At 40.7% G+C, this 21,480-nt stretch overlaps 1 protein-coding gene across 1 annotated transcript in view; it reads right to left on the bottom strand.

Moving 5' to 3' along the window:
- The window catches only part of SLC38A10 (solute carrier family 38 member 10), an 84,414-nt gene extending 63,884 nt beyond the window's left edge, over positions 1 to 20,530 (bottom strand). The window contains exons 1-4 of the mRNA XM_070937697.1: positions 20,426 to 20,530; positions 11,673 to 11,790; positions 5,089 to 5,134; positions 1,688 to 1,781 (exon numbers count right to left, since the gene is read on the bottom strand). Coding sequence (XP_070793798.1) covers positions 1,688 to 1,781; positions 5,089 to 5,134; positions 11,673 to 11,790; positions 20,426 to 20,530 — 363 coding nt within the window. The remainder of the gene's footprint in view (positions 1 to 1,687; positions 1,782 to 5,088; positions 5,135 to 11,672; positions 11,791 to 20,425) is intronic.
- Positions 20,531 to 21,480: the final 950 nt, after the last annotated feature.

The following is a 21,480-nucleotide window of genomic DNA, read 5'->3' on the forward strand; positions in this document are numbered from 1 at the left end:
GGGAGAGTTACACAGGGAGCACTCCCAGGAAGAAAGCATATTCAAAATTAACATTCTAAGCCCATCCACTCTGCTGTAGACCGAGGTTAAGACTCACTCTGAAAACAAATAAAAGGGGAGGGGGAAAAAAATCTGGAACGTCAAGAAAGCTGCTTCTCACAGAGCGTCTGTGATGAGACCACACAGACACTGGGTGCCACTGTTGCTCTATGAAGTATTTATCAAAACCATTTTACAGCAAAGGCTCACAGCCTGCTTTAAATGGTAATCCAAACACAACATTATTTGAATATCTTTTATGTACTTCCAGCAAATAAAACGAAAACTAACTTTGCTGCAAAAAAGGGAAATGATGGGAGTCTTGGAAATTCTGACCCAGAAAATTAACCAGCAGCTTTTTATATTTATTATAGCAGGAAGCTTGGAAATGCCTCAAAATATTTAATACCTAATTTGGCTTTGCTTATGATGCATTTTTTTTTAGCTGCTTAGGTCCTTAATCAGAGCTTAACTACATCAGGCCGGAGCAGATAAAAACCATGCCTGAATGCTACTGAATGTCCATTGTAGCTTTCCTGGCTTGTCTCTGCTCCTACGGGGACTCCTTTGGTTCCTATTTATCCATTGGGAATTAAACTGCTCCTGCATGGAAAAAGGCAAACAAGCAGATATGCTATCAACACTGCACTTTCTTGACCTGGCTTGCCAGGTTACTCACCATCGTGCTGTATATTCCAACTTGGCAGTTTGAGATTAACAAGTGAGCTAATAGATCCTAAGGTATAAATCTACAAAACCTTATTCATTTACCCAATTCCGTCCCCATAGTATTTGATACTACAAACTTTAGCTTCTCAAACTGGAAGTTTCCCGTTGACTGCTTCAACCTACAGTAATAGATCCAGTTCTGCCTTGCCTTGTCTCACACCTACGTCAAAACATTAAAAACATGATAAATCTTAGGACAGGTGTGAGATGCTTCCATAATTGGGAAGGGTTGGTAGGTGAGAGCAGAGGGAGAGAGAGAGAGAGAGAGAGGGAGAGAGAGAGGGAGAGGGAGAGGAGAGAAGAGGGAGAGAGAGAGAGAGAGAGAGAGAGAGAGAGAGAGAGAGAGAGAGAGAGATTTTATCACTAAACGAACTTAAAGGTAAAGATAAAGGTTCCCCTCGCACATATGTGCTAGTAGTTCCTGACTCTAGGGGGCGGTGCTCATCTCCATTTCAAAGCAGAAGAGCCAGCGCTGTCCAAAGACATCTCCGTGGTCATGTGGCTGGCATGACTAAATGCCAAAGGCGCATGGAACACTGTTAAGTGTAAATGCACTTAATTTGCCTTAAATCAGGTTTTTGTGGGGTAGGCTGCTCTGCAGTTTGTATACTGGCTATTAATTTTGAAAATGGCAGGCTGCTTATATATACTACCACAAAAGCATTCAGACAAGCTTTCAAATATGTCCTATATTATCAATAATAGAGAATATTTGTAGCTCAGGGTTGGACTGAGTGGAGTCCCTGATACTCTCTGTGATTGATTGTTTTCTTGCAGATATTTCATTACCCAACTAGGTAATATCTTCAGTGCTAGCAGTGAAATCAAGATTCCATGTCCTATGTTATCCTATGTATAGATATGAAAGAGGCACTGATCTAATTTTCTATTGATAAGGTCATTAAAAAAGCAAGTTTACCTGGAGTCCAAGTGATCGAGCAAAGAAGTTTGATCCTAAATCTCCAATAACAACATAGAAAGCTATGCAGGTCCCCAGCATCAGTCCAATCATACTGTAAAAACAAAATGGAGTGGTCATTCTAGAAAAATGCAAAATAAAACTTTTACCATTTATCTGTGTGCTAAGGGCTGAGTTCAAGTGGGATCTATGTTCAGAAATTCTCTGAATATAGCCATCTTTATTGCCAATGCCCTAGAAGACAACAGTCTTTTCACTGTCTTGCAAACAGGATAGTTTCAGAAGAAGTATTAATTAGGTTTGCTGAAAGGTAACTCTCTCCCCCCGCCCCCCATACGAAGGTACTTTTCTTTAGGCAGGCTCTTGCAAACATGTGGAGAGAAATATATTGGAAACCATACACTCATGTGAACCACACAAGCTTTCAGTATCACAGGATCTAAGGAAAATGTATCTCAAGGGAAGCAACAGAGACATGACAGGACCGCAAGAAAACTACCGTGTTTCTTCGAAAATATGACCGGGTCTTATTTTCTTTTGACCCCTGAAAAAACAGCTAGGTCTTCTTTTCGAGGGGTGTCTTAATTTTCCCCCATGCGCCTCGCCTGACCACCAGGCCACTTCTTTCGTGGCTGAAAAGAGCGACCCACTTGCCTAACGCACCTCACCTAGCCACCAGGCAACTTCTTTTGCGACCCGAAAAGAGCAAGCGACGTGACCCACCTTTGCCTACCTGTAATGGTCACTCCAGGTACCGGTAGCCATCTACCTGTCATCGTCCACTCCGGCAAGCCTGGCCGCACATAAGCTTAAATAGGGCCAAATTTTGGGGGTAGGGCTTAATTTTAACTCATCCGCACAAAACAGTGCTGGGCCTTCATTTTGGGGTGGGTCATGTTTTAGGAGAAACACAGTATATTTACTAATGGCTGCTGGATGTTAATAGTAAGATATTGATGCCATGGCTTGGCATACCTCAAGAATATTGCCAGCAGTCAATAATGACTAAACAGCCCTGCATATATTTATGATCCTAATATTGACTATTACCCTCTGGAATCCTCACAGGTTACCCAAGCCTTCCTGCACAGACTAGGTGGCCCAGCATAACATCTACTGCCCTGTCTTCCTCCTCTTCTTTGTAAGCCTAGAAAGAAGCACTTCTTAATTTCATTCTCATGTGGCACATTTTAATGAGGTAACCTAAATCTATTTCACTTCTCTGCAGATATGGGGATAGATTGTTACATCCATATAAAACAGAAAAAGTACAGATAAACATGTCTGTGGAGATTCTCAGTCATCCAGGTCATGGTTGTCCCAAAGGTGCTTTTTCAAGAGGCAACTGGACTTTCTGGTTTTTCTTTGAAGATATTTCGCTTCTCATCCAAGAAGATCTGAAGAAGCTTCTTGCATGAGAAGCGAAATGTCTTCAATGAAAACCAGAAAGTCCAGTTGCCTCTTGAAAAAGCACCTTTGGTACAGATAAACATTTTTTAAAAAATTTCCTAGCCACCAAAGTAATGCTATTTTTAATGTATGTTTGTTTTATCTTTCTATTTCTGTTTGTACTTCTTTGGGCTGTATTATACACTTCCAGAGTAATATGCAAATTGGGTAGCTTTAGAAACCTTTCCTTCCTTCCTTCCTTTTACAGATATCAAGATATATACAACTGTTTTTATGCAACAAAACTGATTAATTCAATAGTTTCAGTCTGTCTATGAGACTGACACTATGGAGAGGGCCAAAAAGGAAATGCAAGGTATTCGCTGAATCAGACTTTAATAGAAGAGACAATACCCAGCACCCGGTCAGCACGGAGATTAATGCATATCAGAAATGTATGTTTTTCCAGATATAAGATGGAAGTTTTATTTTGGAAGAAACATATTACTCATTTATTTATTTTCAATAAAGGATGTCTGTGTGTACAAGGGGGGATGTTCATGCGCATATGCATGTATGTGAGTGAGAAACGTATTTAGAATAGTCTAGGGAATTCCATGGAGCACAGACTCAGGAGTGGGGTGAAGGTCCAAGACAGAAGCCAATACTTGCTCAGTGAAGAGTGGAATAGGCCTCACAATTTGCAGGAAGTCAGACAGCAGTTTAATTAGGACATCATTCCGTGAGCTCCTGCACCTTTCCCTGTCACAAAAGCACGGATCACTTACCCTCTCTTTTCTGATGGCACAGGACCCCAGTGGCAATTATAGCAATTGCTAACATGAGAGAGTAATGGCAATGAAGTCCTGAGAATATTTTTAGGCATCTTTCAAAACAGTTCAAAGCTGGGTGATAAAGAAGCAAGCCAAGATCACATGACCAGGCATCTCATGACAGATCACAGATTGAGAATCTCAATCATCAAAAGCAACCCTGTGATGCCATTCATATCAAACTATCCTCCAAGTCAATGCCTTTTCTTATTTTGAAAAGCATAATACATGGGAAAACTCTAAGTTGCTCTTTTAAAATTCAAGCTTGCCGTGAACTAATGTTAAGATCCAGTTAGGGACATTTACAAATGAAAAATTATCATTAGAAGAAGTAGGGGTCTTCAAATGATGGCAGGCGCATCATGCCATATTATTGTCAACAAACCCATTAATGTGGACCAGTGTTATTCGTGTTCTACAGAGATGGAAATAACCACAAACAAGATAAAAAGACACTACTGAATTATTCACAGCTCTCTCCTCCGACTGAAGTGGGACCACTCAACTGTTTTCCCCATGTGGAAAACCAGTTCACAACATGATTTATAGACTTGGATGGGCAGCAAAGATGTTTATGCATCCTGAGCTTTTCAAGTGGAATACCCTCTTCAGCATGAAAATACTGAGGCTGAAAATACAGCTCTTTATGCCGATCACCTTAATCAAATTTGTGAGAAAAAGATGGAAATAAAAGATTAAGAACATCTTTAACAATTGTAGGGAACTGCCATAAGATTTCAAGGGAACAACTGTACATGTACTATATTGTTACGGTTGAAATGGCTAACTGGATATGTAGAAGATGGAGGGCTACGTATCTATAATGCAGGCAATTCATTCTCAGGCGGAAATATCTTCTGCCAATCAGAAGTACTGTACTATAATGTTTTGCCTGACCCTTTAAGTATGCTTCTCTCCCAGCTTTCCTGGCAATTGAGTGCTGAGGGCTAGAGAATCTAAAGTCCTAGGAAGAGCTTTTAAAATTGGACTTGGGGATATACATTACATGTCTTCCCTAACATGCTTACCCCTAGCTGCATAAATATGCTAAATTCACAAAAGGAGAGATTAAGTAGAAAAAGAACATGAAACTATAGACAAAACATCAGGGGTAACATTTTGGTAAAAATCCAAAATACTTGAATCTTGAACAGCAAAAAGGGACAAAAAATAAAATACCTGGTTTCCACAAGCATTTTACCAGATTTTCCATAGGCGTGGAAGGCTAGAAGGAAAGAAAAAAGTGAGGAGGGGAAAACACATTATCACAATTGTTATTCAAACATGTGTTCAAAACGTGGCATGTATAAAATGAATATCACTCACCAGAGGCAACTCAGAAGGCAGGGTTTGCTAGTTTGGTTCCATCCCACCACCACGTTGGGGCTCCCCCTCCCCTTCCTTGACATACCATTCACAAATCAGAAGCCACATGAAAACAAATTTGGAAGAAAGATTCAAAACAGGTTCTTCTTCCCTCCTTCCCCCACTCCCTCCCCAATCCAACAGCACTAAGTAGGACTTACACATGGTAACCATTAAAAGAAGAAAGGCAGCACTGAAAATATGCGAGCCTTAAGAGATTGTGTGGCTAAAAGTTACTGCAGTGCAAAATTTCAGTGGGGTTCCTGATTTTATTCCTTCCTGCCCCACTGCAGCTGAACCACTTTGTGCTGCTGAGGGAAGGACCAAGATGGGTGCCCAGAAAGCTCAACCGCCCTGACCGTATCCGTGATTCATCACCACACCAAAGGGTTTTAACCGATAGAATTTTTTCCCCCGTTTCATACACTGATCGCTGCTTGCCACACAAAACAATCAGCATCCTTGAAATCGCTGCTGCTCTGGAAAGCTCAGCTTGCATTTTCAAAAGCCATTTGACTATGAGGGTAAGAGGAAAATTACCACCTCCAATTCTGAGAGAGAACCTTTTTAACTGGAACCATTACTAATGCCACATTCATGTGAAATGTTTACAGAGGGCAGCTGGCTTTCAACCTCACTTTGCAGAATGTACTTATTCTCTTGGGGAAATCTGTGTTGTTGGGTTTTATTTAAAAAAAAAAAAACCCTAGCGCAGGAATGTAACAGAAGAAGGATGAAGGCAAGAGAAAGCACCTCCCTCCACAACGTAAAGGCCAAGGATAAAATCTCCTTAGAAATCAATTTCTCAATTGAAAAGGAATCACTGGTTTTCAATTAAAACAAGTAAGAAAACAGAATACAACAAAGGCAGGCCGATTGATGAAAATGTCCTTGATGGCTCATCTTCAGTAAATCTGAGGGGGAAGGGGAGGGAGGACAGAAAAGTCATTCAAATTTATTTCAAAAGAGAATTTTGATGCAAGCCCAGTTTAGCAGAGGGTGGCAAATTGGCTGGTCATCACAGACCTAGATGTTTGGTTATGCTTTCACTTTTCATCTGCTATCGTGTTCCAATTCTACAAATTTAAGTCTTAACGACAGGCTTTCCAAGGAAAGTACTTGTGAATATCAGTTTCCTATGTTCTTGTTTGCTTTAAAAATGTGGACGTATACATTTAAGTACAAAGCAGACTTACTTCCCTGGCTCCAATATAGAATAGGCAGAGAAAAATTAGTCCCAAGAGCAAACTTGTAAGTGAAGCCTTAAGATAAATTTTAATGATTTGTTTCCACAGATTATTGGGGTGGGGGCTCATATTGCAAACATTTTAGATTCTTTCTTTCTCTGGCTTTATAAAAGTCTAAACATACAATCCAGAAGGGATTAGCAATTTTGTTGATCTGAGAATCTTATCTTCACATGCTTTCATGGCAGAAAGTAAAAAGAGCCAAAATAACCAAATGCTGGCAGAGAAAGAAGTTTGCCCAAATCTCCCTGTCTCTCTCTCTCCAAAAAAAAAAAAAAAAAAACCTGACAGAGAGTCATTCGTTTAATATTCAATGTAGAGAAGCTTTAGAAAGGCGATTAGGAAATTTGGAGAGTAATACTAACAGTTTTGAGTAAGTCACATACTCAGAGGTAGTTCATACATTATCTGATTATGGAAATTGTTGCTTGCATGGGTGGTCAATTTGCATGCTCAGTATAACTTCATGGGAGGTCTTTCCAGAAGATCACAGTAGCTACTTGAGTTAAATGAGTGTGCTGGAAATGAGAAATCTGGGTTTTATTCTTCATGGAAGTAGCCACTGGGATTGTCTATAAGAATGTTCTCTGGCATTCTATTGTTCACATGGAAAAAAAAAGCTGCTTGTGAGCAGTTATTTAAACATGCAAGCCAGACCATATAGCCTCCCACTGATGTTTAGGAATAATTGCCTGCTTTTGTCATTAGAAAAGGAAGAACCTACTTGACCAAATCCTTAGAAATAAACCCAGCTGTAAATACAAGTTAATAAACCAAATTTATTCATCTGTATGTGCTCAAGATCATTGTCATTTCGGATTTTCATTGGGCATCACGTCAGTGTCAGAAGAAAACCAACTGACTAGGCAATAGCATGAGAAATAGCAACCTTTTAGAAGAGAATTTAGAGTTTCTGGAGTAAAGTTAACTGGAAAAGTGATGGATAGAATAAACAGAAGGGCTCTGTCAGAAACTGGAAATGACTAAGGGGACTAATGTTCTAGCCAGCTCAGAATTCTGGGAGTTGAAGTCCACAGGTCATAAAAGGGTCATAGTTCCCCACCCCTGTTCTAGGATGTCAAGTTATTCCTATTGGTTACAATCAAGATCCAACACTAGGGATGATATCCTTTGGGTGTCAAAGTCGCCATGTTACATTGCCGTCATGTGATGTTTTTCTCATTCATGGAGCTGGGGTGGACGTGGCCTGTGCATGACGCATCTGGCTGCCAGTTTGACACCCCTGTGTATTGGGCTACCACTCAGACTATTCCTAGCCACTGTAACCAACCAGTGGTTGGTAAGGACTATAGTCCAACCCTCTTAAAAGGTGTCAACTTGGAAGAGGCTGCCCTTTAGTTTATACAGCTGTGGACACATTTTTTTGCATTTATATCACACCTTTCTTCTGAAAATTCAAGTTAGGATATATGAGGGTCTCTCTTATTATATCTCCATAGCAACAATGCTATATGGTATACTAGGCTGAAAAAGGGGGACTGACTCAAAGTACCCAAAGAAACTTCATAACCAGGCGAAGATGGATTTCAACCAAGTTCACACCCAAAGTTTAAGTTTGTCAGATATACTGGGGAGGAAAATATTAAGCTTTATTATCTCATACACTAAATATGTTTATCTATTCTATCCCAAATGTAACTTTATGCCCTCATACTTCTTTATTGCTTTTTAACAATTTCAGTCATACTGAATTCTATAGTCATGGTTAATATTGTTCCAGGTAATAATAGTTTTAATGTTTTAACTGCTGAAACTTCTAGTTAGCTGTACCCCAAGTTAAATATGTAAATAAAAGTAAATAAAATACCTTCCAAATCTCCCAACAGCTACTTATAACATATAATCTAAAATACTTTCAATCAAAGTAAAATATATTCATTATAGTCTTCACAAATGACCCCAAAATTTCCATTGCTTAAGCAAGACAGGTGTTAAATGAGTTTTGCCCCATTTTATGAACTTCCTTGCCTCAACTGTTAAGTGAATCATTGCAGTTATTAAGGTAGTAACGGCTGTTAAGTGAATCTGTCTTCCCTATTGACTCTGTTTGTTAGAAGATTGCAAAGTGTGATCTCATGACCCCGGGACACTGCAAACGTCATAAAGACATGCCAGTTGCCAAGCACCCAAATTTTGATCATATAACCATGGGGATGCTACAACAGTTGTGTGAAAAATAATCATGTCACTTTTTTCAATGCTGTTATAACTTCAAACAATCACTAAATGAATGGTTGTAAGCTGAGTACTAGTTGTATCACTATGTATATGTTAGATATTATACATATTTATACCTTGCCTGTTTTATTTCATGTACCTTTAAGGCAGTGTACCCAAAGCAGTCCCACTATCTCCGTGATGGCGAACCTATGGCATGCATGCCAGAGGTGACACGCAGAGGCCGCTCTTCTGACACGCGTGCCGTTGCCCCAGGTCAGATCTCCGTGGTGTTTCTTTTGTGAGCTTCTGTTTCCCTGCAAGCAATGAAACAGAAGCTCACGAAAGAAAAAGATCTTACCTCTTGCCACGCTGCCGGTGTTGGGATGCCCCATCTCCCACCGGCCAGCTGGTCTTCAGGTCTCTGCTGCACATGCGTGCATGTCGGTGCGCATGTATGTCCATGCATGCGCATGTCCACATGTACGCACCTTTCAGTTTGGGCATGCGCATGCACGCAATTTGGGCACTCGGTGTCTAAAAAGTTCGCCATCATTGCCCTATCTTTTTCCATTGAGGTGCTAACCAGTCTGTTTAAATTCAAACCAAGTAGCCAAAATGGGAAAAGTATAAAGCAAGCTCCAAATCTGGTTTTAAATAAAATGACTTCACCCTTTTAACTTTGTTCAAGACACTAGATTCCAGCTTTGCTGTACCATTAAGGAGAGCAACTAGAACTGCAGCACAGCGAGCCCCATTTCTTGAAATGGACTTGTCTTTGAACTTTGCAGTATATGAGGAATTGTTAAGCAAATGGTGTTCTCTATCTTCAGAATTTTGATGGTGTACAAGGTTATTTCTATATCTGCAAGAACTGTTCTAGAGTATCAATCAAATCTTTGTTATGCTCACAGACCAGCATCATTTTAGAGTAAGGACATCCTGTTGTTCACATATACAGCAGAACCTGGAGTCACAAAGATAAATTGAGGCTGGACACTTTGGGTATTAGTTCCACAACTATGCCTAGAAAATACACAGGCAACATTAAAGGATAAGTTATTTTAAATTATCCTTTCATAGCTCCACAATGGTTTAAAAATAAATATAAAACACACCATTCTTAGTTTCTAACAGACAAACACTACTGATTTGTTGGACTCATAACAAATGTTCCTTCACCCTTCCACCCCCTTCCAAATAATGTTTTGAGGTGTTTTGTTTATTCCTATTGTTTCTTGGCTGCTTTGGCTCTTGTAGCCAAAGCTTTGAATGTTCTTCCGGAAGACGTAGCTTAAATTAAGTTAATTTGTAAACCATTCATGCATCCTTCAAAGCTGCCAAAGCCTCCCACAGAATCAGCTTAGGTTCTGCCAGGATCGCTTGCAGCTGGACCGGTGTAGAAGAAAGGCAATGACAAAGGCTGCTGTGTGTAGTTGCTCAACCTTGATGCATCAGGATGACTCTAGCAGTAAAGCCTTCCCTTGGGCTAAGGATGCCTTTTTCCCAGGCATTCTCCCCACTTTGGCTGATGGCATCTCTCCCAGGGCAAAGGCAGGCAAAAAAAAAAAAAAAGGGAAGCTATTTCTTTCTGCACCAATGTTTATGTGCCAGAAAGTTTGGAAGCATTTACTGACCCTTCTGTGTTTCTAAGCTGCTTAGTTTTAGAAAGTGAAGGGAACCTCTTATTCCTGGCAGACAACCCAAGGTAAACAGGACTTAATGTATTCAGTCAAAAGGGGAAGCGTATAAAGACTTATTGTGACACAGAAAGGGAAATCAATGATTATGGGCATCTGGTGTTAAAGAGGAAGAGCTACATTTGAGCTCCCTCTTCCTCTCCCTCAAGAGAAAAGAGTTATAATTAAGCATATATTTTGCCGTTAAGGTTTAACCTTCAAGACCACAGGTCTTGTTGGGTTTTTTTTTTTGTCCTTGCTGCCAATGGACATATTTTGCAATGCTTACACTGTGCAGCTAAATGAGGTAGCCTCGGGCAACGGAGGAACTGGGGGTAGCCGTCTTTCAGCAGTCACTAAGGAGACTGCACACTGCTTTAAATCCTCTTTTCAGCAGAGAAACCAGCTAATTCCCCACTCTGACTCCCCAAGAGGCACCTCAGGAAACACATGATGGGGGGTTACAGCTGTGGGAGGCCAGAAAACAGCGTATCCTGTCATGAGAATCTTTCACCTCTGCCAACCCCCAGGGACAAACTCCACCTCTGCAACGAGCAAACTTTAAATGGGTAAAGGCATTCGCCCTTCTGGAGCAACCGCCTAAAAGAAAGTTCAAGAGAGAATATCCCAGCCTTGCTTGTGACTCGTTTTCCAGCAAAGAGAATGCATACCAAGCAGAAATGTTTGAATCCTCAAGGCCTGGCCACGTATCTGCTCTGCTCTGCTGTTCCACCCACTCACCCACCCCTCAATCTTTGGGAATCAGAGGAGAGGTCAAAAATAGATGGTGATCCTGGTGCCAAGACACAACAGCGAACTAAGAGGAAGAGGACTGCTGGTCCTTGCCAAAAAACCACACACATGAATCTTGCAGATGTTTCAGTGTTCTTGGCTGCTTGAAACTTGGAACACTGTTTCCCTTAACCTCCCCCCTTAAGCTGCCATAAGCACACACTCCAAGAAGACCATACTAGGGTCTCTACTGGCAGAACCCAACATCCTCAACAACATGTTGGGCAGGGGAAGTGAGTGGGTTTGAGCAGAGACCAACATTGTATAGCAGACCTTCCCTTCTTTTTAATCCATTGAATTGAAGCATTCTGTATCATCTCTGAAGAATTAAATCTGTACGCTAAGAATGCTTGCTATATAAAGGAGAAGAGAAATATTTGCTTGGGTAGGGGAGGGACACATTTTATATACTGGGAATAATTCAGCTATACTAATATGAAGTTGTAAATTAGGAAATGGGAAGAAAAGGCTGGGATGAAACTACCCTCAAGAGTATGCTCACCTAGTCCAGGATAGGTCCTGCGTTTGCTGAGATTGGCTGATTTCACTAGGAACATACAGGATTGATGAGTCATCCAGGAGCAGAAAAAAAGCAGCAGGGCTCCCAGAAAGATGCCACACTACAATAGGAAGGGGAAATTGTATAAATACTAGACAAATAATCATCATCCCCTCCCCCAAAAACAGTTCTTCTTTTTATGTATTCTTACTGCCATTCCATGTCACCTAGAAGCTTCCAGGTTTTTATTTGCAAGCACACACTGGCCCGTTAAAGGAGATTCCCTTGCTTCTGAGCAACAACCAGCCAAAATGTGACATGATTTCTTTCTTTCTTTCTTTCTTTCTTTCTTTCTTTCTTTCTTTCTTTCTTTCTTCTTTCTTTCTTTCTTTCTTTTTCTTTCTTTCTTCTTTCTTTCTTTCTTTCTTTCTTTCTTTCTCTCTCTCTCTCTCTCTCTCTCTCTCTTTCTTTCTTCTTCTTTCTTTCTTTCTTTCCTTTCTTTCTTTTTCTTTCTTTCTTTCTTTCTTTCTTTCTTTCTTTCTTTCTTTCTTCCTTCCTTCCTTCTTTCTTTCTTTCTTTTCTTTCTTTTTCTATTTCCTTTCCTCCCTCCTTCCCTCCCCCCCTCTCTCTCTTACACACACACACACACACACACACACACCCACACACACACACACACACGAGTTTATGGCAAAGACATAGAGCAGCCACCTATTTACTAAATGGTTCAGTTGCAATACCTCCTTACTTGGAAAGAGAAGCCAAAGCAATTTATGGAAGAGAAAAACCTTCCTGCCCTGCTGTTGTGACAGGTTTTGGGCCTATTCCAGAACAGTGATCTGTCTTTAGCTGCTACCAGATTCATGTTAAACAAGTTAGCATGCTGTTGATCCAGGGGTTTGAACTCCTCTGCACAAGTAAAACTGGCTGTTCTATCCACTTATAGCATAAACATAAATTACCCTGTTAGCTACCTGTCCTGAAAGCATTGTGCCGGTTTGCTCTCTGGACACATTTGCAGAGGAAGTGGAAGAAGTTTGGGGGAAAGAGGGGGAGAGAATCTGAATGGCTGAACATTTATGAAAACAATGCATGACACTGGACAGGAACAAGTGGTGTTACATTTTAATCACAGCTGCTATTTGTTCTGTTTTAATCAAAGGAGTTGCAGCTTTTGACGCTTTGGCAACTGTATGCATAACAAACCAATGACCTATTCTAAGGACCCTTTAAATCCAAAGAGCTGTAAAAGCCTTTTTCTTCAAGGGAAGGTTTATTGACATCAGATAGTAACTCCGGTATTGAAACAACCAAAATCTTCTGAATGTTCCTTAAAGAAACATGCCCCGGCACATTTCCCCACCCCCCCCCACACAAAATGAAGATTATCACAGCCATTTCCAGCTATAGTAAAATAGGACCTGCTCACAGAAAGGCTACATTCATGCAATCTTACTGGGCAGAAGTTGTAAAGGAATTAGCACTCTAGTACCGTGAACTTCCACCACACCATTCACGCAAGCAAAGACCACAGCATCTATTATCAGCATCTGGTATCAAGTGTTGCCATGCATTAGGAAAGCATCTGTGACCAGATGTTCATGTGCATAACCACATATCACTGGTGGTAAGCATTTTTATAACCACAAGCACTTAATTACTAACAGCAGTCCACCTCCTGTTAAGTCCAACACAGGAAAATCAACTATGCCTGTGAATGTCCCATGCACTGGACAGGCTCCTTTTTAATTATCAGTGGGGACATTGATCTCCATGGCCTAAAACAGAGATATGAGGGGCTCTTTGCTGCAGCAGCAATATCAGAATTATAAGTAGACAGACAGATGAAGAAGAGTTGATGCCAAACAAGGTAGTGCCACGTAGAAATCTTCTACAACTTCAATAGGTATAAACCCCCTCCAATGTCCCTGCTATCTTACACAATAACTCTTTCAACATCCCCACACACTTTTTCTAGGATTATGTAATTTTCATGTTTACATTTGTAGTTGCAGAACAAGCTCTGTTAAACGTAACAGCATTCTCTGAAATTATATTTAAGACTGCACTGGCATTGGAATGCATAAAATCAATGGATGCTTGAAGGATAGGTATCTTACAAGGAAACATGGTCTAAGCTAACACTTGTTTGCAGGATATAATCCATATTCAACAAACAGCTAACTGCAAACAGCAGTTATCGAGGATGATAAGCAGCTAGGAACCAGGCGCTATTCTATCTTATATCTTAGTTTATCTATAGTTTAGTTTGGTGGTTAAGGCACCAGGCCAGAAAGCAGGGGGCGCCGAGTTCTAGGGCCACCTTACCCATGAAAGCCAACTGGGCCAGTCCCTCTCAGCCCAATCCACCTCACAAAGTTGTTGTTGTGGGGAAAACAGAAGGAGGAAGGTGTGTTGGATATGCTTGTTGCTTTGAGTCCTTTGTAAAAATAATAAAAGAAGGATACAAACAAACAAATAAATATATCTAAATTAACCCAAAGTTAAAGCTGACAATAGCAGGCTTTTTGATGTACGAATTTGATCAAAGAACTATGTTCATTTTTGACTAATCATCTATTCCATCAAGAAATACCTTGATGTAGATCTACATGTGAAAAATATAACTACATCATGGTGCCATCTGTTAACAGACCTACTTAAATGACTCAAGTGTTTTGCTTTGCTTCATGTTAATGCCATCTGTTGGGAAAAAGATGGAACTAACCAACAGCTAACATCTTGATTGGTTGAAATCTTCTGATAATAACAATTTTAACTATTTGCAACAATTGTTTTCCAATCTTTTGATTTTTTTTTTTGTAAAATAAAAAAGCAATGTCAGGCTATCTATTTTCTTAGCAACTTAAAAAATGTAGCCAACAAGTTTAGCTTCTTACTTTCTTGAAGCCTGTGTTGTAAGACTACATATTTATCAGGACTAAAAACAATAAAGATATTTGTGGCACGAAATTTCATACATAAGGAATATTAAGCTGAATGAAAATGATAACTTCAGAATGAGGAGTATGGGTCAATCATATACATACATACATTAGATGATAGGTGGAAATAGTAAGGTCAGAAGGAGATAAAATGCAAAAGCTGTAGATAGAGTTAATAACTTATTGAAATTGAAATTCACAAAATTGTTGCTGGGGTCTGATATAAACATTCTTGCATTGCTGATATGTGTGATGTGACAAGGACCTTCTTTTCTCTCTTCAGCTTTTGTGTAATAAACACAAATCATGAACCAAACCTTGGATGAGCCTGAAAAAACTAAGCAGACTTGGTCAGTAACTAAGACTAGACTGAGAAGTCAAACAAGATCCCAGAAGAAGGGAATGGCAAACTTTCATTAATGTTGCCAAGAGAATAACATGGATGTACATTTCAGAACAAGCTGACTTTTTGTAAGAATTATTAACTAGATAGTAATTATCTATATTGTAGTAATTTATTAACCAGCTAAGTAGTAGCATCTACCTGACCCTGGCTGTTTTTGAAAAGTAAAACAAGGTTGGACCTAATTCAGAATCTTTACAGAATAACAAAGGGCTCTCAGAGCTCTTCTAATCCAACCCCCAGCTGAAGCAGGAGACCCTATACCAGTGATGGCTAACCTTTTTGCTGTCGTGTTCCAAAAGAGGGGAGAGCGCAGGGGGTCGCACACGCCCACACCCATAATTCAATGCGCGCCCCCACGCATGGGCGTGTGACCCCGTGTGTGACCCCGTGTGTGATGGCCCGGTGGGCCCAGTAGGCCCATTTTTTGCTCTCCCCAGGCTCCAGAGCCTTTCTAGGAGCCTGGGGAGGGCGAAAATGGCCTTCCCCACCCCCCTGGAGGCCCTCCGGAGGCTGGAAATGGTCCATTTGCCAATGTCCAGTGGGAAATGGGCTGTTTCCAGCCTCCGGAGGGCCTCCGGGGGGGGGGAGGCCATTTTTGCCCTCCCCAGGCTCCTAGAAAGGCTCTGGAGCCTGGGGAGAGCAAAAATGGGCCTTCCCCACCCATTCCCGGAGGGCCTCCATAGGCTGGAAACAGACTGTTTCCCGACTTCTGGTGGGCCCGAAGGCGGAGCTGAACTAGGACAACGCTTGCGTGCCCACCGATATGGCTCCATGTGCCACCTGTGGCACACGTGCCATAGGTTCGCCATCACGGCCCTATACCATTCCAGACAACTGGCTGTCTAGACTCTTCTTAAAAGCCTCCAGTGATGGAGCACCCACAATTTCTGAAGGCAAGCCATTCCAGTGGTTAATTGTTCTCACTGTTAGGAAATTTCTCTTTAGTTCTAGGTTGCTTCTCTCCTTGGTTAGTTTCCATCCATTGTTTCTTGTCTTGCCTTCTGGTACTTTGGAAAATAGGTTGACTTCCTCTTCTTTGTGGCAGCCCCTCAAATATTGGAATACTGCTATTATGTCACCCCAGTCCTTCTTTTCACTAGACTAGACAAACCCAATTCCTGCAACCATTCTTCATATGTTTTAATCTCCAGCCCCTTAATCATCTTTGTTGCTCCTTTGTACACCTTGCCAGAGTCTCTACATCTTTTTTATAATATGGTAACCAAAACTGGATGCAGTATTCTAAGTTTGGTCTTACTAAGGCTTTATAAAGCGGTACTAATACTTCACATGATCTTGATTCTATCCCTCTGTTAATGCAGCTAGGACTGCATTGGCTTTTTTTGGCTGTTGCCATATATTCATGGTTCATATTTAAGTGATTATCCACTAGGGCTCCAAGATCCTTCCCACAGTTACTGCTATTGAGCCAGGTTTCACCTAATCTATACATTTTTTTTCTTGCCTAAGTGTAAACCCGTACTTTAGATAGGACCCAGTGTTCAAGTCTATAGAGTTCCATCTGGATTTTGAGCCTATTTTCTGGAGTGTTGGCTATTCCTGCCAGTTTAGTATCATCTGCAAATTTGATTATTTTCCCTTCTATTCCCTCATCTAAATCGTTTATGAAGATGTTGAAGAGTACTGGGCCTAAATTGGAACTTTGGGGTACCCCATCGCTTACTTTCTTTCATGTAAATTCTTTCATGTAGATGTAGTTCCATTGAGGACTACACATTGAGTGCGATTTGTCAGTTATATCAACAAATATATAGTGAACTATTCTGAGTTTTCCTATTATCTTCATTTATATGATATGCAATGTAATGCACAATATGTTGAGAAACCTTGCATTGAAAAATGTGGCAGAATTGGAAACTTCCATGACATGCTATGGAACAGTAATTGAAGAATGCAGCACTGGTGTAGACTATTGACCTCATGTCCTATTTACAAACTATTCATTGGCATTTGGCTAGCACAATGGAAAGTAATATTCTGGACTAAATAAATCTTTTATAGAAGCCACTAGAGCCCTTTGTAAGTTTATCTCCTAGGGGAGCAATGATAAAATGACACCCTTGCAATGTATTGGGCTACAGCTTCTATTATCTCCAACATTATATCTAATGGTTGCAATGGCTGAGAATTTCAAAATTAAATTCCAACACATTTGGAGGGTGCCAAGCTAAGGAAGACAGTTCTAGGAAGCTGCATATTATGTATGCCACTTATTCTTTGGACAGGCAACTTCACTTCTGTGTATGTCAATGTTTCTCAACCTTAGCCACTTTCAGATATGAGGACTTCAGCTCCAAGAATTTTCCAGCCAGCCATGCTGGTGTATGTGATGCACATATAATATAGTCCCATATTAAGAAAAAAAGGAGTATACATTTTTCTTAATTACTGAAAAAAACATATTCCAGGGCTCTTTATTCTCTAAAGCCACGTAATGCAAACTTTATCTTTTGTGTGTGCCTTCAAGTCAATTCTGACATCTTCCTGGAAACATCCCTGCAGTTTTCTTGGCAAGATTTCAGAAGAGATTTGCCACTGCCTTCTTCCTAGGACTACAGAGAGTGTGACTGGCGCAAGGTCACCCAGCTGGTTTGGGGCCTAAAGTGGGAGTAGAGTAAGGTGGGACTACAATTCACAGTCTCCCGGTTTCTAGCGTGATGCCTTAACCACCACACCAAAATGGCTCCTAAGAAATGTATTTGGAGCTTAGACATGCAGGTAATTTCTTAATATGAAACAACCTGGGGTATATGTTTCTAAAATCTGATTTACATTTGATTCCACAATGTGAAAGTCTCTCAACATCCAGGAAAATAATACATGGCAATGGTGAGAGGGAAGGAAAAATAGAAAAAAAGAAACAAGATTTATATGACTCACATATAGATATAAGATTGCTTTTTATGATGAACAAAAATACTTTATCATTTTTCAATTTATAAAATATAAATCTTAATCCCAAATTATATATTTTTGTTCCCCTCAGGCAAGTCACACAGATGAACAGGTGTCTAAGCACCAGGTTATAACAAACATGACCGGACAATATAAGAGAGAGAAAGCATTAAAGAATTCCAAACCTTGGAATTCATGTATCAAGCAAACTCTTACTTTTACATGCTATCCTCTTTTATATCAATAATGCAGGATAGATGTTCTAAGAACAGACAATATAACTCGATTTAAAAAGAATACGAAATAAGAATAAAAAGACAAAGCACAAACCTTGAGCAATATATGATGATGATGGGGTTTTAAGGGTTTTAATGGGTTCATTTTAAAATTTTTAGATTTTAGTCTTTATTTTTATTGTGGCTTGTGTTTTATTGTTGAGCCGCCCTGAATCCATTGTGAGATAGGGCGGCGTATAAGCCGAATGAATGAATGAATGAATGAATGAATGAATGAATGAATGAATAAATAAATAAATAAATAAATAAATAAATAAAGCAAGCAAGCAAGCAAGCAAGCAAGCAAGCAAGTCATGCTACTGCTCCAAAGGTGAATTCAACCTATATATTTTATATAATAACTATTAATACAAGATAACACACTAAGCAGTTTGGAAGTGGCTTAAAATATTTTTTTCCACAAAAAAAATAAATAAAGAAAGAATTAATCTCTGACAAAGAGAAAAGGAAGTATACTGCTCAAAAAAATAAAGGGAACACAAGCAGAAGACATCCGAGATCTGAAGAATGAAATAGCCTTATTAAATACTTTGTTCTTTACATACAGTAGTTTATACACTCAAACAACTAAACAACTAAAGGGAACCCAAAACTACCGTATGTAACGAACAAAGTATTTAATAAGGCTATTTCATTCATTCAGATCTCAGATGTCTTCTGCTTGTGTTCCCTTTATTTTTTTGAGCAGTGTACAATAATGTCAGTTTCAATATACAAAATACTATATACTTCACCGGATAATTAGAACTGCAGAAAAAACAATTGCTACCAACCTGCCTTCCATTGAGGATCTGTATACTGCACTAGTCAAAAAGAGGGCTGTGAAAATATCTACAGACCCCTCACATCCTGGACGTAAATTGTTTCAACTTCTACCCTCAAAAAGACACAATAGGACACTGCACAACAAAACAACTAGACACAAGGACAGTTTTTCCCCGAATGCCATCACTCTGCTTAACAACTAAATCTCACAACACTGTCACACAATTTATTAAGACTGTATTATTATTATTCTCTTCCTTACTAGTACCTATCTTTTCCCACTTATTCCTCTAACCATGTTGATTGTATCTTTCAATTATATTGTTTTTACTTGTTTTCTAGTAGGATTTGATAGCTTACTAGTAACCTTGACTATCACTAAGTGTTATATCTTTTTATTCTTGATGAATGTATTTTATTCTTCTTATGTACACTGAGAGTATATACAGCTAAGACAAACTCCTTGTGTGTCCAATCACACTTGGCCAATAAAGAATTCTACTATGCAAATATGGAGAACATCTGACACACATGGAGAAATATGTCCCTCTGACTTAGTGCTGATACCTGGCTTCGTGCCTGGTTTAGTCCCTGCAGTTTTCTTGGCAAGAATTTCTGAAGTGTTTTGCCATTGCTTCTTGTCTAGGACTCAGAGGTAAAGACTGACCCAAGGTCTGCAGCTGGCTTTGTGTCTCAGGGTTTGTAGCCTGGTGCCTTAACCACTATACCAAACTGGCTCTTTAGAATGGATAGTTACGGGATTCATTTAAAAGTGAAGGCAAGTAATAAAAGGGCATAAAACTTAGTATAAAAGAAAAAAGGGCAAAAGGTGACCATAAGGACCAGTTTTAAACGGGCAAGAACCAACCCCATCTTTAAACTTTAGACAACAAAATTAATACACGAATTAAAAAGAGTAGTTTTAATTCTCTTCCCCTGGGCTTCCCATGGTCCATCCACTAACTGAATATACTAGGAGCAATTTTTCCAACACAAAAGATGCTCAGGAAAGGAAAGAAGGGCAGTTACCGAAAGGTCTACCTTGCCACGCAGACCGACAAAGCCAGGACAGAGTCAGGTGGCTCGAGGGAAACCTGGGATACACACACACACAGGAGGCTGAATGCAGGGGTGAAATGCAGCAGGTTCTGACGAACCGGTAGCGGAAATTTTGAGCAGTTCAGAGAACTGGCAAATACCACCTCTGGCTGGCCCCAGAGTGGGGTGGGAATGGAGGTTTTGCAATATCTTTCCCCTGGAGGGGGGTGGGAATGGAGGTTTTGCAGTATCCTTCCCCTGCCACGCCCACCAAGCCACGCCCACCGAACCGGTAGTAAAAAAAATTGGATTTCAACCACTGGTTAGATGTCATTCCCGCCGTTAACATTTTAACCAGGGAAAGGAGCCGCGCGCATAAATCACACCGACCTGTCTGAAGCAGAAGGGCATCGTCAGCACGCTAACCCCGACGATGCTGTTCACGATGTTCATGATCAGGCCCCAGTTGGAACCCGAAGGCGCCGAGGAAGCCATCGCCGAAAAATAAAAGGGAGGCAGAGGGAGAGCGGGCAGGTTAAACGGCGAAGGGAGCTTGGGAAGAGGGAGGGCAAGGACGGCTCTCCACGCCCGCACGGAGCGCCAGACTACGGCGGGGGTCAGCGGGCCGCTTCCAGCACCAGCCCCCCACCAAAACAAACTCTTCTCCTGCAAGCCGGCTCCAACCGCACACGTCGCACGCACTTCCTCATTTCCCTGCTCTGTTGGCGCTTCCGGGATACAAAACCACAGAGGACCTTGCCTAGAGCGGCGCGACTGGAACAAGCGTTGGACTTACCCCCGGAGGACTGAAGCCGAGGGGGAGGGGAGAGGAGCGAAGTTGCCATAGCAACTCCTCGTGACGCTAGCAGTCGCCGCCTACTAGGCCGCGGCGGAGAGGGAGGGGCGTTTTCCTTTGCTGCTGCTAGCAGCGATGGTTGGGAAAACGGGTTATACTCCGCGTGGGTCGCCGGGGAAGACCAAGGCGAAGGCGAACGGTTCCACGTCGATGGCAAGAGCTTCTCTCGTATCTGGTTTGAATAACGGCGCTTAGTCTCGAGGCACGGTGAATTTCTACATCAGAAGGTCACGTAATACTATGGGAGATGAATGCGGCATCTGGTGACAAGAGAAGCAGCAAGGAAGGGCGCACCCAACAACCACTAAAGGCTTGAACAAAAGTTATACAAGCTAGTCCTCGTCTTATTTTTTATTATTTTTATTTTATTAGATTTATATACCGCCCTACTCCCGCAGGACTCAGGGCGGTGAACAGCCAGATAAAACACATAAATTACAAAATTTAAAAACAATATAAAATCTGATTAAATAATTTGGCCCGTGACAATTTAAACAACCCCAATGTTTTTAAGACAAATTTAAAATTCATCATTAGAATTAAACTTAACGATCACAACCGAGTCCAAGATTTCCGTTGCTAAGTGAAA

This window comes from Pituophis catenifer, unplaced genomic scaffold (genome assembly GCF_029215685.1).
Source record: "Pituophis catenifer annectens isolate HBS135680 unplaced genomic scaffold, rPitCat1.0.hap2 SCAF_2, whole genome shotgun sequence".
Taxonomy (NCBI): Eukaryota; Metazoa; Chordata; class Lepidosauria; order Squamata; family Colubridae; genus Pituophis; species Pituophis catenifer.